At 39.1% G+C, this 19,259-nt stretch overlaps 1 protein-coding gene across 3 annotated transcripts in view; it reads right to left on the minus strand.

Moving 5' to 3' along the window:
- Positions 1–17,099, minus strand: part of LOC104588662 (uncharacterized) — a 32,616-nt gene extending 15,517 nt beyond the window's left edge. For 2 of the 3 annotated variants that reach the window (XM_010246716.3, XM_019196821.2), the window contains exons 1-4: positions 16,926–17,099; positions 15,117–16,387; positions 5,219–6,560; positions 4,400–4,679 (exon numbers count right to left, since the gene is read on the minus strand). In XM_010246716.3, the coding sequence (XP_010245018.1) occupies positions 4,400–4,679; positions 5,219–6,560; positions 15,117–16,332 (2,838 nt within the window). In that variant the 5' untranslated portion in view covers positions 16,333–16,387; positions 16,926–17,099. The remainder of the gene's footprint in view (positions 1–4,399; positions 4,680–5,218; positions 6,561–15,116; positions 16,388–16,925) is intronic. The other variant, XM_010246793.3, reaches the window with a different exon arrangement.
- Positions 17,100–19,259: the final 2,160 nt, after the last annotated feature.

Here is a 19,259-nt window from a genome sequence, read left to right on the forward strand (position 1 = left end):
AGCCAAAAGTCCCAAATAAAAGCCAAAAACAGACTTTCAACTGCGGACTTTGAAAGTTCAAAAGCCAAAGCTTATCCAAATGATGCCTAATACTTCCAAGCATGTAAAAAATAGGGATTAAGGGCTTGTTTGGGAGGGCCTCAGGGCTGAAGGCTGAAGCTTTGGTTGAGTCACTTTTATTGAGCTGCTTATGTGTTTAAAAGTTTAAAAAGTTAATAAAGCATCACTTTTTTATTCATTCTTATGTTTTTGACAATTAGATAATAAAGTTTCAAATTACCTTTTTATTGGTGTTGTGCACTGGCAATGCTCTATTAACTTTTAAAAAAAGAAAAAACCAAAGGGCCTTGACTGATCTCTAATCTCTAACCCTAAATAGAATGAACTACAACCAAAATCATAAAACCGACCTCTTATATTATTTGGGCAAAACATTTGGGCCAATAACACTACCCTTGAAAACCTGGATGGGCTTCTTTGGACTTCCCTCAAAGGGCCTTGAAGAGAAATCAACATAAAGGTCCAATCCTCCTAGGATTAGAAATGTACAATGTCTAGCATCACACTAATTGAAGTGTTGCAACTAGAAGATATAATACATTCAGAGTTTCACAGACTTGAACTGTTAAATGCTTGAAGCACTTTAGTAAAATCCACGTTTGTTGGCTTTCACTTTCACCTTCACTTTAAATGTTTTATATGTCATCCCCTTTTTTATGAGTGTCATCCTTCACTTTAAATGTTTTATATGCCATCCTTAGTTTCCTTACACATTTTTATTTGAGCCAATAAGCTTTTTGAAACATTTTATTTCTTTGAAAATTCATATTTTCTAGGTATTAATGTGTCTATTATAAAAAAATTGCACCTCATTTTTTTGTCCTAATAAACACCTCGCCTTGCACCTTGTGCCTCAAGCAATAGAAGGCCTTTGTGCTTTTCTTGTGCCTCTCACTTTAAAATACTGGTTTTTGGGTCTTTTATTCTAAAAATGAGAACAGAGCATAGGGGCTCCAAGTTTTTCACTTTTTTCTCTGATATGAAGATGGAGAGTCATTTTACAGATTCTGCTCCTTGCAGGGTTTAGGTTGAGCATGGCTGTGCAACCCATCCTCATAGCATTGCTGAGAAGGTAAGGTTGTATAATGTTGCAATCTGGTGCTCTGTTTATCAATACTTACGTGTTCTTTGATTTGTTTCCCTAAATTAGGTGCAAAAGGACTGAAACAGTGATTGCATATGGAAGCTTCAAGAATTGGAGCCAAACAAGGACAAAGTAAGCCATAGTTCATTACTAAAAGAGACGCATATTTTTCAAAGGATGGGTTATTGAACTTGATCTACTCAGATTTAAAACTCTGTCAAACAATGCTACCTAAGCCAGTAAATATATTGATAGTTAATTAGAAATGCTTTGTAATTTAAATATCAGAAATTTGCAATTGTTTCTTGCAGCAAACTAATACAGTAGACATGTTAGAAGAAGCAGTTATATATATTCAAGTACTTGTAGAAACAGATTCATGTACTATCTTGATTATAACAATTTTGTAATGTTTCCATTTTGCTGTTTTTGGTAAAGTTTACCTGTTATTGTCACTCATTGTCTCATTTACAATTTGCAAATGATTTAATACACTTTAGTGAGGGAGAGCCAAAAGAGTTGGTTAACCTGAAAGTGATGGTAGAAGGTTTCAAAAGGGTCTCTAACTTGAGAGTAAATTGGAACAAAAGTTTCTAGTACCTCAAGCTATGGGGTAAGTGAGTGGCCTTTAAAATACTTAGGTTTACTACTGGGAGGAAACCCAAAGTCAAAAAGTTTCTAGTACCCAATTTTAGAAAGATTCACAAAGAGACTAGCAGGGTAGAAGAGAAACTAAATCATCTACTAATCTTATTAAGGATTGGTTCTCCTCTCTCTTTAGGAGCAGGTGGGCTTCTTCCGACAACCAAAGAAAAGAGAAAAGGTGATATGGAGAACAACAATGGCAGCAATTATTTAGGCAGTGTGGGAAAAGAGAAATAATAGAATATTCCAAGGGCAAGAAAAAACAGCACACAAACTCGTAGAAAGGATCACCATCATGACTATACATTGGCGGAAATCATTGGATTTGTTCAAGGACTTCTCTGTAGATGACTTGTTTAGAGGTTAGAGCACAGTAGCAAGCTCTTCCTTCTCTTCTTTAACTCTTCAAGAGGAATACAGAATACACTAAAGTTACAGCTTAGCCCAAAACAGTGAATCCTTTTCTGCCCCTTGTTTAGCTAAACCATCAGCTAGGGAATTAGCCGATCTTTTAACCCAACATGTCTTAACTTCCATCTCCCGCACCAACCACATGAATTTCCTCCTCGCATTGTTATACTTCCATAAACCCTTTTGATCTTTAGTCAGCCATCCTATCACCACCTCTGAATCCCCTTCAATTATGAGTTTCTTGATGTTCAACTCCTTAGCTTTTCGGACTCCTTCCATAACTGCAAGGATCTCAGCTCTAAGGGAGTCACCCACTCCAATTGAGCCTGAGAACATGGCAGAGATGACCCCATTTTCGTCCCTAAAAACACCTCCAATCCCCGATTGCCCCGGATTTCCCCTACCGCATCCATCAAAGTTTAATTTCAAGAATCCTCTAGGTGGGGGAGTAGTCCAAACCACTTTCATTACTGACTTGGTCTCTGTGCAATTTGCAATTTCACCCCACTTCCTCAACATGTCATCCACAGTGTAATCTGTGAATAGTTTCAAATATTTCAGCCACTGTACCGCCCTAATATGTATGATAGCCTTCAGATCTGTTGCTCCTCTTTGGATTTCTGAGAATATCCTAGAGTTTCTTTCCTCCCACAATGTCCAACATACTGCAGCCCTTAGTCCTCTCCACATTATCCTTCCCCTTTTTATTTGCCACCTGAAAAAGGTGGGGGAGAAAAGGCCCTGCAAGTCTGATGGGGGAATCCAACTGCGTCCAAATAAGGAGGAAGCCCAATCCCAAATTGACCTCGCAAAGTGGCAAGACACCAGTAGGTGAAAACCAGTCTCCCCATCCGCTTTACATAGAACACACCATTGAGGTGACAAACAAGTATTGGGTCTCTTCTTTTGGAGTAGATCACTAGTGTTAATTCTTTCCAGATAGGCTTCCCAACAAAAACTACCAACCCTAGGAGGTATTGCTCTGCACCAAACCTCACCAACAGGGAAAGGGGGGAAGGTAGGACTGGTGGACTAACTTAAGACTTTGAAGAACGAAGCACAAGAGAAGATGCCATTGGGGGTAGGTGTCCAAATTCTAGAGTCCTCCCTAGTGGGGTCTAAGACAACATTATCAAGAAGTGCAATAAGGCTCGAAATACTGTCAAGGTCTGAGTCCCTCAAATCCCTTCTTAAACCCAAGTTCCACCCAATCCCAGAAGTGGAAGAGGACGGGGTGATGAAAGACGAGATCAGCTCATTTTTCAAATCAGATAGAGCATACAAATAAGGAAATTGATCCTTTAAAGGGGCACTCCCCACCCAGGTTTGTTCCCAAAATTTTATGGAATTACCGGAATTCAAGTCATACCTGATATTAGGGGAGAAAACTAGTAGCAGGTCATGAATGGCTTTCTAAGGAGAGTTGCTTGTGGTCCTAGCTCTGATTCCAACGTCCCATCCATTGTCCTCCAGCCCATGTATACTTGCCACTATTTTAGCCCATAGCTTCTCCTTCTCCATAGGGAACCTCCACAACCACTTCCTCAACAGAGTCATATTCCTTCTCCTGATACTCCCAAGCCCCACACCACCACAAGACTTACTCCTACACACTATCATGAATGGCTTTCCAGTGTGAAGTTGAACTTTGACGGCAGCCCTGTAGGAAATCCTGGCCCCTCTGGAATCAGGGGTGGTTTTAGAGATGGGAAAGGAAGAGTCCTAGCCATGTTCTCTGGCCCAATAGGGGTTTGGGGGACTCACTTAGAGCAGAAGTTTTGGCACTGCTACAGGGGCTTAGATTGGCTAAACAACTGGGTTTTCAACAGTTAGAAGTGGAAGGAGATTCAAAAATGGCAGTAGATTGAATGCAAACAAACAGTTTGAGCACTTGGTCCCTTAGAAAGCCTATAAGGGAAATATTGTAACTAACAAGGGAGCATGGAGCACATTTTAAATGGACTAGGAGGTCAGCCAATGCAATGGCCAATAACTTAGCAAAGAAAGGAGTTAGTAGGGAAAATCTTTTCTGGGTGTGTTTGTAAATGTTTATTTTGAGGGGTCACCTTGCCTTTGAAGGTGACAGCTGTACTAAATTTCCATTAATTTAATGAAAGCTACCATTTCCCATCAAAAAAAAATATGTAGTTCAAACACTTAAAAATTAGGGTAAAATAGATACTGGAAAAACTCACTTACTCGATAATAGAAGTAATCATACAAGCGCAGAATATGGTATTTGTCAGCAGGATCATGCTTGTTGACGTATTTGAGAAGCTTTATTTCATCAAGGCTCTGATCAAAAAAATCTTTGTTGTTCTTTATAATTTTAACACAGACATCCATGCCCGTATGCAAATCATGTGCTTGAATAGCTTTGCTAAATGCAGCTGATCCAAGATACTCAGTAACATGATAACGCCCAGCAATCACTGAATTTAGAACAACATGAAAATTCTTATCCTCCTCAAAGCCCGTTCTGCCGAATAAAATGGAACAAATTCAGGTAACATGAAACAAGGATAAAGCAAAAGAACAGAGAGGAATATCACAAGCCCATCACTTGGACATGAACCAGAAGTAACACTGGACATCCTTAGTGTAGGCAGGATATTGCTAGAAGAGGCCATGCAGATAGAGAAACAAATCATTAACAATTTTGTACTCTACAGTTTACACCAGTTGACAATTTTTTTCTCCTTTTGATAGTAAACCAGTTAATAAACATCATTTCCCTTTGCTTCCTACACCCTACCCCCATTCATAAAAAGAAAAAGGAACCATAAGTTACCAAGAAGTAACGCTGGAAATCCTCTAGTGTAGGCAGGAGATTGCTAGAAGAGGCCATGCACATGGAAACAATCACTAACAATTGTATACTCTACACCAGTCAACATTTTTTTTATGGTAAACCAATTAATAAATATCATCCCCCTCTGCTGCCTACACCCTACCCACCCCCCCCTGGTTCAAAAAAAAAAAAAAAGAAAAGGAACCAGAAATAGAAGTAAAACATGCCTGTTTTTTCTATGCACGATCTTGAGATTAAAGGTCTCAAACTCCTCCTCCTGAGCTTTTATCTGCCTTACTTGCTCCTGCACAGCTGCTGCTTCTTCATCCTCCAGTGTTGTCCCTGGATCTTCTTCTCCTGCATCACTAATTTTGTCATCCTCCCCTTCCTTAACATGCATCCCTTCAGCATAACCATAGTTTGAGAGTGTTGAAGAAGTAGAGTTTGCTGATATAATGGCATTATCATTATTTCTATCCTGTGAACTCTTGTCAGATGAAGAAGCATTGCCCTTCCGCCTCCATGAAGCAAGCATCTCATCACTTTCCATCAGACCATTCCCGCAATCATCAGCTTCATCACCAGTTACAGCATTACACTTGGTAGACCATAAAGATTTGCCAGAGTTTGAGCCCCCATCTCTCAAAGGGAGTGGGAAAGAAAATCCACCATCAGAATAATTTTGCACAATTCGAGAAGCTCCTTTTTCATTCCCCATAACATATTTATCAGAATCCTGCTTACTTGCCTTTCTCTTATCTGTGTCATGTTGAGAATAACTGGACACACCAATACCAACATCTTGATCACGGAAGTATTCCAAGTCCCCTTCACTGCTTCCTCCAATTAAACTTTCCCGTACTTCACTGCCAATATCAGCAGCATCACTGTTGATCCCCACACCAATTGATCTAACAGAACCATGCTGGTCATCATCCATGCAGAGATCATCCGGTCGAGTTCTTTCACACTCATTCAAAACTCTCCCATTACCCAACATAACAAGTTCATTTGTCCGAGTGACAAAACCCTGCCATACAGGTTCTGAGCGCATCAAACTTAATTCTTCTTCATCCATCAATTGCCCATCACATTGGGCAATTATATCATTTTCATCATTCCTCCCATACATTTCAGCCATTGAAAGCCCTATAGGATCATTGGAAATAGGAACTTGGTCAATATTTTTTGACTGAAAATACTGCTCACCAGAGAAATAAGAGTCATCCTCAGCAAAAGATTGGTCATCATCTTCAACTTTTGTTGGACCTCTTTCCCGCTGGTCTTGAATGCTCCCATGCCCTGTTCCTTTTTCATTGTCACTTGGGTAATCAATTTCATGAGCAAGAAACCAAGTCTCATCTTCAATTGGTTGCCTCATGTATCCAACATCATCATCATCATCATATTCATCAGAGTCCCAATATTCATTTGGATAGTCAACAGATTCACTCAATCCATCACCCACCGTTGCAAAACCCGAAACCAAATCAGAAGCATCCTCGGCAATGCCCTGACTTACAGATAGCCAACTACTTCCCAAAGCCCTCTTTCCGCCTGTTATCATCACTTCCAAGATAAGATATCAAATGCAAGGTTAGAAGAAAAAAACCGAAAATAGCACTACATTTTTTTTGTTGATAATTGAAAGGCAAATAGCACTAGATTGTGAAATGAAAGCATGACATTTTTTGAGGAAAACTACAAATCTCTGCAAGTAACCATAGTTAAGCTAAAAAAATTAAAAAAAAAAAATTAAAAAAAAAAGTGATTACAGAAGTGATGGACTCTTATCTTTAAAGATCACAATAATCGCTAGAATCTCCTTCTATTATCAGATACTAAAATTGCAAAATTTAGCCACTCTAAGCCCTTGCATGACCACTATAACCCAGTGTTGCATGGACTCGCCTAAATGGATGACATGTCACATCAGATACACACATCTGTGTCCAACACTCACCATATTCTTGAGGCCACTTCTACATAACATTTTTTATCAGTACTTCTAGATAACATTTTCTTTTTATTCCCTAACCTATTTGACATAAATAACTGCTAATCTACAAGATGAATCCATTGGAGGTATCAAACTTCACTTAGAAACAAGGGTAACATCTTTCTAGGTAAATAACGTTAGAAATCAAAAAATAGAAATGTCCACAAGTCCATGTCTTCTCATCTTGCAGAGTCAGACTCTTGGACATGAGTCCAATTCTTACTCATGTCTGTGTCCAAGCAACACTGCTTACTCTTGCTAATATTGAGTTACCCTGGCCTATGGGTCCTGAAAATATGGCCAGAATATCCCCATATGGATTTCTAAATGTTCCTCCTATGCCAGCATGTCTTGGATTACTTTTGTTGCACCCATCAAAGTTAATCTTCATCACATTCTCTGCTGGCAGGTACTACCATTGGGCTGAGGTTGGAAGGTCTTTCTGTAAACGTGTTTGCCGCCCAATGTACCCTTACTGAGATTATATCAATAATGTCACCTTTTGATCGAGCATTGTCGTTGAATAATCTTCCATTTCTTTCATCCCATACTGTCCGTCCAAAGGATGGCTGCTCTAGTATTTCTCCAAGGACTTTTGCTCTTTTCTTCCAAATATATAAAAAGTTGGATAGAAAAAAGCCAGATACATTCATTGGAAGTGTCCACCTAAAACCAAACAAAGCAAACAGCTATTCCCAAATTTCAGTAATAAGAGGGCAAGAGATTAGTAGGTGGTACATGGCTTCCCCATTTGCAAGACACAAAAGACAAACTTGAGAAGATAAACACCACTGTGATCTTTACCTTTGGAGATTCTCACAAGTTTTAATTCTTAGGTGGAAAAACCAAAGGCCCTCACCTCGGGTGGCATATGTCCATCTTTTTAAAAGCACTAGGGGCATTTTACGCCCTAGGTGCAGAGTGCAAGGCAAGGCACATGCCTTTTTTTAAGCAAGGTGCAAGAATTCAAAAAATGCAAAAAGAAAAAAGAAAAAAAAGAAATATTAACCATAATATTAATTAAAAATATAAACTTAAGATTTAAAATAAATGTTATGAATATGTCCAACTTTTTAAAAGCACAAGGGGCATTTTACGCCCAAGGTGCAAGGTGCAAGGCAAGGCACATACCTTTTTTAAGCAAGGTGCAAGAATTCAAAAAAAGCAAAAAAAATAAAAAAAAAAAGAAATATTAAGCATAATATTAATTAAAGATATAAACTTAAGTTTTAAAATAAATGTTTTGAAAATTCTATTATCCCAAATTAAAATACATAAACATGACTATAAAAGACATTCAAAGTGAAAATGTAAAAATGCAAACATGACATTTTTTTAGAAAAGGTAAAGTATAAAAGTATTAAAACAAAAAAAAAAGTGAGGGCCTTTTTTTTCCCAATTGCATTACTTCAAACATATTCAAGCATGTGAAACTTTCAATCTCTTTATTTTATTTCACATTACTTCAAATAGCAAATGTGATGTTAAACATCTTGAAGTATAAAAGTATTAAAACAAAAAAAAAAAGTGAGGGCCTTTTTTTTCCCAATTGCATTACTTCAAGCATGTGAAACTTTCAATCTCTTTATTTTATTTCACATTACTTCAAATAGCAAATGTGATGTTAAAAATCTTGCATTCCTGATTCTATGAGCCGCCTTTGTACCAAGCCCCTTGAGACAAGCCCAAACAAATCATGTTAGGATCTTAAATTCTTATTCTTTATCTTTTAAAAAATATCTTGTATTAAGGGGATGAGTGAATAACATTAGCAAAGAGCCCCCAGCCAGCCACTAGGCTTAAAAAAGAGCAAAAATGTGCAAAAAAAAAATAATCAATAACACAATTCATTAATTATCACAATAATTACAAAGAGGAAGACAAACTTTCTTATCTTCCAACTACATTATGAGCCCCAATAGAAAAAACAAGAGAGAAGAGAGAACATAAGAATGAAAAATAAGTTACATTTGTGCCCAAAACATGACATCCCTGTCCAGCCCTTGTTTAGCTAGCCCATCAGCAAAAGAATTAGCTGATCTTTTTACCCAATTGGTTTTAACTTCCATCTCTCGAACCAGCCATTTGAATTTCCTCTTCAAATTACTATAACTCTATAAATCACTCTCTTCTTTGTTCAGCCACCCAACCACCACCTCCGAGTCTCCTTCAATTATAAGTTTTCTGATATTCATCTCCCTAGCTTCCTGGACACCTTCCATAATTGCGTGGATCTCAGCTTGGAGAGAGTCACCCACTCCAATTGGGTCTGAGAACATGGCAGAAACAACCCCATTCTCATCCCTGAAGACACCCCCAATCCCTGATTGTTCGGGGTTCCCTACGCTACTTCCATCAAAGTTTAGTTTTATGAAGCCCGCAGGTGGGGGAGTCCAAGACACACTCAACCCAGCTTTAGTCTGGGTACAACTAGCAATCTCACCCCACTTCCTCAGCATATCATCCACTGTATATTCTGTGAAAAGCGCTAGGAACTTCATCCACTAAATAACCCTTATGTGGATCAGCACCCTCAACTCTTCAGCACCTCTCTCTACATCAAAGAAAATTTTGGAATTTCTTTCTTCCAACAAAGACCAACATACTGCTGCCCTCAGTCCTCTCAACATAGTCCTTCCCCTTTTCATACACCACCTAAAAAAAGAAGGATCAAAATAGCCTTGCAAGTTCGAAGGAGGAATCCAAGTACAACCAAAAAGAGAGCAAGCCCACTCCCAAATAGACTTGGCAAAATGGCAAGACACCAAAAGATGAAAACCAGTCTCCCCATCAGCTTTACAAAGAACACACCAATGAGGGGACAAACAAATATTGGGTCTCTTCTTTTGGAGCAAATCACCAGTGTTGATTCTTTCCAAAAAGGCTTCCCAACAAAAACTACCAACCTTAGGAGGAATTGGCCTGCACCAAACCTCATTAATAGGGAAGGGGGGGTTTACAGGAATGGTGGGCTGGCTTAGTACTTTAAAGAAAGAGACATAGGAGAAAGAACCAGTAGGGGTGGGGGTCCAGATTCTAGAGTCATCCTTAAAGGGTTCAAGAAAACATTATCAAGAATAGAGAGGAGACATGAGATACTGTCTAGGTTTGAGTCTCTCACAGCCCTTCTCAAACCCAAATTCCAACCAAACCCAGAAATGGAAGAGGATGGGGTCAAAAAAGAGGAAACTGGCTCATTTTTAAAATCAAAAAGAGCATACAAAGAAGGAAACTGGTCCTTAAGAGATGCATTTCCCACCCATGTTTGTTCCCAGAATTTTATAGAATTGCCCGAGTTCAAACCATACCTGATAAGAAGGGAGAAAACTGGTAATAAGTCATGAACGGCTTTCTAAGGCGAGGCACTTGTGGTCCTAGCTAGAATTCCAGCATCCCATCCGTTCATCTCCAGCCCATGTATGCTTTGGCCCATAATTTATCCTTCTCTAGTGGGAATCTCCACAACCATTTCCCCAAGAGTACCAAATTCCTTTCTCTAGTATTCCCAAGCCCTAACCCACCATTAGTTTTTACTCCTAGTCACCACCTTCCAGCTTACCCTATGGTCCCTCTTCTCCTCTTCCGGCTCCCAAAGAAAATTTGTCATCATTTATGGGCAAATTTGCTAGAGTAGCCTTAATCAATGTTGTCCTACCTCCAAGAGAAAGATAATTCTTTTTCCAAGCTACAAGTCTTTTCTCAAATCTTTCCACCACCAAATTCCCAAAGCTCTCCCTCTTTGGATTGTCACCCAAAGGCAATCCCAAGTAATTCAATGGCCATCCTGAGACCACACACCCTGGCACTTCTACACTCTCCCTAGTTTCTTGCTCCTCCAAATTCACACCCACTACACAACTTTTCTCAAAGTTCACCTTCAAATTTGACATTCATTCGAAAAGTAGAACCACCAATTTCATGTTCCAAATATATCCCAGGTTTCCTCCTTCACAGAATAAGATTGTATCATTTGCAAATTGTAGGTGGGTGAGGGGGCTTTCCTGACTTTCCTCCCTTCCAACTCTCCATCCTCTAATGAGACCCCTAGAGTCATCTATGTGAATCAGTCTCCCCAAAACATCAACAATCAACGTGAATCAATGTGAACAAGAAAGGAGATAGGGGGTCCCCTTGTCTTATACCCCTAATAGCTGGAAAGAAATCAACCACTGCCCCGTTCACTAGTACAAAATAATGACAATTCCGAACACACCCCATAATCCACTTGCACCATCTATCCCCAAATCCAAATTTGGACATGACTCTCCTCAAAAAGTCCCACTCTACCAAGTCATAAGCCTTTTTTAGATCCAACTTACAAACCACTCCCCTCTTCCCATCCTTTCTGAAATGCTCAACACTCTCATTAGCAATTAGGATCTGACCGGTAATTTGTCTTCCACTCACAAAGGCTCCTTGATTTGGTGAAATGATATCCGGCAATACTCCCTTCAATCTCATAGACAGCACCTTAGCCAGGATCTTATACAAACTATTTACCAAGCTGATTAGCCTAAAGTCCTTTGGGTGGGATGCATCTTTCTTTTTCTTAACCACAGCTAAAAAGGTAGAATTCACACCCGGGTTAACCACACTTCACCTATGAAATTCCTCAAACACCAACAACATATCATCTTTCAAAGTATCCCAGCAATCTTGATAAAAGGCCATTGTGAAACCATCTGAACCTAGAGCTTTTGTTCTATCCGTTGAGAAAACAGCCTCCTTAATTTCTTCCAATTCAAACCTTCTTTCCAATCTTCTCCTATTATCAACCCCCACATCTGGCCAGTCCAAGCCTTCCAACCACACCCCCCTACTCACAGGCCTCCTTAAGATAGATTTAAAATGTCCAACAAAGGCCCCTGCAATCTCATCTTGTTGTGTCAACTCAACTCCATCCACCTCCAGTTTGGAGATAAAATTCCTCCTTCTCCTTCCATTAGCCAGAGAATGAAAAAACTTGGTATTCCTATCCCCCTCTTGCAGCCACTTACATCTAGATTTTTGCCTCCAGCTTACTTCCTCCTTATGTAAGTAGTCCTCTAACTGTCCTCTCAAACTTCTTCTTTGCTCCTAGTCTGCCTCCCCAAACTCTCCCCTCTTCTTTCACATCTAAGCTCACAATTTGGTCCATCAAAGTTCTCTTTCTATCTTCAATCCTTCCAAACTCCAATTGATTCCATTCCTTGATCTTTGCTTCCAGAAATTGTAATTTTTTATGGAATCTCATTCCTTCCCATTCCACCATTGGGTTACATTCACTCCACCACTCCCTTACTCTTTTAGTGAACCCCGAATGGAGTAACCACATATTTTCAAACCTAAATGGGGAAGGTCCTCCACTCCTCCTCTACTCCTTACAGATCACAATAGGCCAGTGGTTAGAGGTCAATCTAGGAAGAGCACTAGAATCTAAGTTCCCCCAATGTTCCTCCCAATCCAGAGAGAATAGGAACCTATCCAGCTTGGAGAAGATGGGATTTGCTTGGAGATTTGACCAGGTGAATGTCTTATGGGCTCAGGGAATCTCTTTAAGTTCAAATGCATCCACAAACCGGTTAAACTTCCTCATACTAGTTGTCACCCTTTGATTGGTATTATTGGTTTCTTCCTTAAATCTTATGACATTAAAGTCCCCACCGACACACCGGGGCCCATCCCAAAGCCCTCTGATATCAGCCAGCTCCTCCCACAATTCCTTTCTCTTTCTATAGTCATTTGGTCCATAAACATTTGTGAGCACCCACACAAAACCATCCTCCTGTTGCTGGAACTTCAATGATACTGAGTACTTTCCAATCAATTCCTCCATGCCTAAAACTACATCCCTCTTCCACATTGTCACTATCCCCCCTGAGGCACCCCAAGAGGGAGTAGCCACCCAGATAATCCCCCTAGCTTTCCAAACACTCCTTGCTCATCTATCATTAAACTCCATTCTCTTGGATTCCTGTATTAAAACAATGTTTGGGCCATGCTTCTTAATTACCTCTTTGATCGTAGCTCTCTTCCTCACACTTCCTATACCCCTCACTTTCCAGCTAAGTATCTTCATAGTCACCTTTTCCTTATCTCCCTACTACTCCTCACCACTACTTCCCCCCTTTTCTTCTATCTCCTTTCACCCGAAGCTCTTATCACCTTCCACATCTCTTTTCAGTCTCTCAACTTCACACATTTTCCTTTTCTTTGTTTTGATGTCCTTCTTCTTCTTCTGTAAGCCATTTTTACTAAGGCACATGTCTGGGCTGATGTGCAAGGTGCACCAGGCGCACACCTTTTGAAAGTGCTGCACTTGGGGCCTAGGCAAGGCACAACCCTTAAAATACACTTCACTTGTGCACCTAGGCACATCTTTTAAATCACTGCATAGGTCTACTCCAAATTTCTCTAACAAGAAGGGTATGAGAAGGAGTAGGAAGAGAGACTAAAGTGTCAAAGAAAGATGCACAAGTAGAAGTTCTAGGAGAGGAAAGGGTCCAAATTCTACCATCAACTTTAGAGGGGTCAAAGAATACACCCTCTAAGGATTACAGTGAGAGATGCTATCACTTATTGATATCCTACCCTTTTGTTTCAGAGATCTGGAGTATGCTTCTCTCTCTATTTGGTTGCGTGTGAACCTCCCCTCCAAATGTGCAGAGCTTGTTTAATTCTACTTCAATTAGAGGGTCAAAGAGGAGAGGTAAAATACTCTGGAGATGTGTAAGAGCAGCTATCTGTTGGACAGTTTGGGAGTATGAAAAAGAAAGAAATAAGGATGTCATTACTGAAACAATAACTGTTAGGGAGGCTCATTGGGTTAAGACTATGAAGCTATTTGAAGATTTTTGAGCAGGAGATATTATAAGCATTGGCAAGAAGTGGCATATTCGGCTCCTATTAAAACTATTCCTAATCCAGTATTCCAGTTTGGTCCCCTCTGGCTCTGGGATTTACCAAATTGAATTTTGATGGTAGTAGTGAAGGAAACCCAGGCCCTTCAGGTACAGGAGGAGTATTCAGGGATGAGGAAGGGTGAATTATTTATTGCTTTGTATTCTGGTCCTATTGGAAGTGGGGATTCCCTGGGAGATGAAATCTTGGCGGTTTTGGAAGGGGTAAAGAGAACACAGCAGCTGAGTATCAGAAAATTGATGGTGGAAGGTGATTCAAGGCTGGTTATTAGTTGGTTGCAGAAGGAAGAGGTCGGGTTTTGGAAGTTCTTAAATGAGAAAAAGACATTTAAACAGATAACCCAGGACATGGAAATTAAGTTTCAGTGGATTAAGAGGAGTGCTAATTCTTTTGCGTACTCACTTGCCAAACAAGGGGTGGGAAGAGTCGGTCTTTTTTGGGCAATGTTGTAATATGAAGTTTAGTCTAAGGGAGGGTTAAAGAGGTTTTACCCCTCCCTCTTTTATTTTGTACTTTCTCCCTTTTTTATTAATAAAAGTTTATGTTAATTATCAAAAAAATCCATCAAAACTGGCACTTTAAACCTTGCCTTATCTAAGTATCTAACAAAAGAATCAGCCACAGTGATGACTGATCTTGGAAGACATTTGGACAAGATGTTCACCCCAGGCACCAAAAACCTACCCTCATGAATATGGTGATGAAGCAATAATTGACCAGGATGACCACATATGCAAGGATCAGCTTTGGATTTTTAAAAAGGTGCAGCCAACCTAGCACGACATTAAGAAGCCAGTTGACTTTTTTTATTTACTAAAATACAAGGAATAGACAATTATACCACTAGTCAAAATTTATGCCTTGATACTTGATAGGTTTCAAAATAGGTTATGATAAGGAAAGGAGATGTATGAGAAAATGTATATCAACACTAACATGAAAAGGTTCAAGATTTTTCTATGATGATGAAGTTTAAAAATGCACAGATCAACAAACACTGAAGACATGACAAGCAAGAAGAACAAGAACAAGAAAAACAATATTAATAATAGATAAGGAGGAGCAAATAAGAAGGAATCAAGGAAATGACATTACCAAAACCACTTATGTACAACAATATGATATATTCTAATTCAGGTTACTTCTAGATTAGCACATTTGAGGCAATAAATACATGAACTACTAAATGACTAAAGACTATGACATGACAACATTCAAGAACGAACCTGAAGAGTTGATTTCTTGTCCAACTGGAACATCCAGAAATGATCCTATCAAGAAAGTATTATCTGCATTGGTAAGATTTTCTCCAGGTCCATGGTGATCAAACTTTTCCTCCCACTGAATATTCACTGACTTGTCCTCTGACTTGAGTTTAACAGGTGGCAACCTTGGTAACCCTTCATTATGGTTCTCCATAACAAATGACAAATCTAAGCTACAGATATCATTTTGCTCTGCACTTCCTTGGGATTTACCAAAAAATATAGATCTTCCAACCTCATCTACCTGTTCCTTCAATGCTGCCCTGACATCATTGGACTCTATTTTCCTCTTTCCTTCCTTTTTATTATCACCAGAACAAAGAACATTATCATAACTAGTCAATGCATCTCCCTTGGAGAATGGAAAAACATTCTTGATAGAGCATTCTTTCAGTGGATCAACAGAACATTGTAGTGGTTCCTCTTTTTTTGACATTAGTTTCTCCTCCAAGTTATCTTTGAAGAACATACAAATAGGCCTAGGTTGCTTATCAAGTGCTTTGCCATCATTCATCTGATTCCTTTCATACTTGAGGTCAGCATTGGCTTTACTTGTACTTCCAAGCCATGATGTCCTTTGTTCTCCTGACAAACCTAACTCTGTTCCATAGCTTTCTCCATATTTCACTGTCCCAATAATCAAGTTCCCCTTGTCAGAAACCTGAGAGCGATACTTCAAATGTTCAGATATTTGAAGCTCCGAAAAGTTACTAGTAATAATACCATCCTTCTCAAATGGGTTGGCTTGACCATTGTCCAGATTAATTTTCCATGAGTACATATTTGTTGGAGTTTCCCCAGAAGCTTGAGCAAAAGAGAAGCCCCTGTCACTTGTCCCAGCAGATTCACTAGGCCCATTCCTCTCCTCCAGAGAAGCAGTAGTTCTCCAATTAGTCCCAGACCCATTTCTGGCAGTTCCGCATTCAATCTCCTTTACAATAAGTTCCTTAGAAAGTTCACCACTGTTCCTGGCACCTGTTCCTTGGTGTTTCGCATCTGGCTTGTCCTTCTTCTCTTCTTCCAATGCATTTCCTGCATCCTTCTCTTCCAAGATGAGATTCTGAAGGGATCCATTCAAATTCAAGCGACTACTGAGCTCCCCACGCAAAGCAGCCTCGGCCCTCGTAAACTTATTGCTTCGCAAGAAATCCAAAATGACATCGACAGAGTCTGCCATTATTCAAACCACTGCCAATCCACAGGCAGGCACTAGAAAGAAGAGCTTAGGACACCTGAAAAGATCGACACAATGGCGCAAAACAATAACATAACTACAAACAAAAAGCAAAGCGAAATAGAAAAGGGTCCTGTGTGTTTCATTTAAAAACCATTCAAACAGAACAACACCCACTCACTCATCCACATTTCCATTTCAAGTCACTGAGAAATGAAAAGCTCTCAAATTCAATCTCTTGGTGCTCAATACAGCGAAACGAACAATTCGGAATTATGTAATCTCTACATGGAGACAAAACACCTAGCAAAACCCTGTAAACCAGTAACCAGCTCCAAATCCCAACTCGAAAACCCACAGCCCATTTAAGAAACCCTAAACAATTTTCCACAGCAAAGCTCACGAATCAAACCACCAGATGCAAAGATCTGCATCTTCAACAAAAACCCTAGAACTCCCGAAACCTGTACTCCGGCATAAGCCCTAGTTCTCAAACCCCAAATTTTGAAGGACATAGACACGCATTGGTCCAAAATGCCAAAAAAAAAAACACAAATTCAAAATAATAATAAAAAAAAGAACCTCGACAGACTTACAGATCAAAGGAAAGGTCCGATCTCAAGATGGAAGAACCTTTCGCAGGTTTTCTCGTAAAGGAGCATGGATTGAACCTCGTCGCCTCTGGATTCCATCCCCATTAAAACCAGAAGCAACAAGAACAACAATCCCACCTCAACATTCGTTTTTCTTTTCCTTCGTTTTTTTTCTTGTTTTTTTTTTTACATTTAAATCTGCATTTTCGAGCAACCAGCGCCGAAAAAACAATTATTAGTATTCAAAAAATGATAATTAATGTTAATTATTTACTAATTAAATAATATAAAACCAATATGGGCCTCTATCTCTGCACTCTGCAGTTTGGTCTGTCGTCCTTTGGGGTTGGCAGGTCCTACTTGTGCAAATGCCCTCAAACACTTGCATTTTTACTAGTGTTATGGGTTGACGTGTTGGTAAAAGAGGGAACTAATTTGGCCACTTGGAAAGACGACTGTAATCTTCGTGGATGGGCAATTGGGATTTGGGCATATACCATGACGAGTGAATTGTTATTCTTTTGGCATAAATTACAGATACCCACCTATTATTAGGGTTCATTACACTTAGTTCCCTTTCCTGAACATAATTTTACGATAAATACCCTATGTTCAAATCAGATTCCATCACTTTGCCGATGATCAGATACGGAGTTACCAAATCAAAGGTGAAAGTGCAATTATCAAATTACCCCATTGTTATTCTATCAGCTAATATTATGATGCTGTTTGGCATTCATTAATGGTGATTTCTTGTAAATCGACATCACCTAGGATTGGCATGAGAATTTAAAAAATCAGGGATTTTTTTCTTGTTTGATTGGCCGATTTTCCCAAAATCGATTATTGAAATTAACCCTTTTCAGGATCACCTTTGAGGAGGGCATGGCATTTTAATACAAAAATAATCAACCTTTGAAAATCAATACCAAATATATTCAAAGCTGATTACCAAACAACAAATTTTGATGATTTTTCAAAAATCATTGATTCTAGAAAATCAACAAGGATAAATCATTACCGATGCCAAACATCACCTATGAAAACTATCATAATCACCATCATCATCCAAAATTCCAAACATTATCCCAATTACGTGGGGTTAGCATGTTTTGCCAAATTGTTATAGTTATTGTCGTATCAATTATTAACATGGTGTTTGGAAGCGTAGACGCTTTTTGGGACTGATTTTCAAGAAAAGCGCTCATGCTTCCAAGACTCTTTTTCACAAAAAAAACGCTTCTGCCATATACGCAGTGAGCAACACTATGTTGATTGGTAAGGTGATTTTCATCACCGTTTTTCATGTATGTACTGACAGGTAAGCACCACATAGGATACACATCAATCAACTGTTGGGGGAAACGGTGGTCCCGATTTCCGAGGCATGTCCAATTTTTGAATAATCGACTGAACCAAACAATGAGATACATGGGCGTTTGTTGAAATGCATATGTGGATTTGATATGGCACCGTTTTTTTTTAAATGGCCACGGTTCCAAACATCCCCTAAATTATTAGCACTTAAATCATTTCTTAAATCTCTTAAACTACCCCTATTGTTCACGAAATTGACAAACTGTATCCTTACTGTTTAGATATTGTATTATGTTACCCTTAAATTTTCTAACAATTGACATTGTTATTAAGTGCTAACGAAAGGAAACAAAATGTCGAAATTACCCTTCACTATTTATAAAATTTTCAAAATAAAACTCATCTGATGAAAACCTTCCAATTTTTTCAAAGTTTTGCTTGAAAAAGAAATACATACCTCTTTATTCCGAGAGTTGTTCATCCTACACCTCGCCCAAGTGTGCACCTGCCACCAAGCCCTCAGTAGCAATAGTGCTGAGTTCTGATACCTCCACCAGCTCTGCCGCCACCGAGTTTCAATACCTCCCAGAGCCTGAAAACATAGTTGTCTGTCTCAAGTGCATCAATTTTGGAGAAGAGAAACAGAGCTGAACTCAAATGATCGTAGCAATACAAGAATGGTTTTGTAGGCTTTTTTTGTAGGTGTTGAAGAAAAAGTTAACACCAGCTACCAACTACCTGCACTAACTTCAATCTAGACCGAAGTTGAAGAAAAAGTTACACCATCAACAATAGAAAAATGTATTAGTAATTAAAGGCTGGAGATTAAAATTTAAAAAACCAAAAAAAATCAAGAAAATAAAGTTAAACAACGAGCGGTGACCTCTAACGCTGTCGTTTCATTCAATCATTTCTTGCTTGATTGCTCGTGGGTTGATGTTTTGTACTTTTGTTAATTGAGTTTCTCTTCTTCTTAACAATGCTTGTAAAGAAATGGTGAGATGTATGCAACGATGTGTA

The sequence above is a fragment of the Nelumbo nucifera genome, chromosome 3, assembly GCF_055504915.1.
Source record: "Nelumbo nucifera cultivar China Antique chromosome 3, China Antique-T2T, whole genome shotgun sequence".
Classification (NCBI taxonomy): Eukaryota; Viridiplantae; Streptophyta; class Magnoliopsida; order Proteales; family Nelumbonaceae; genus Nelumbo; species Nelumbo nucifera.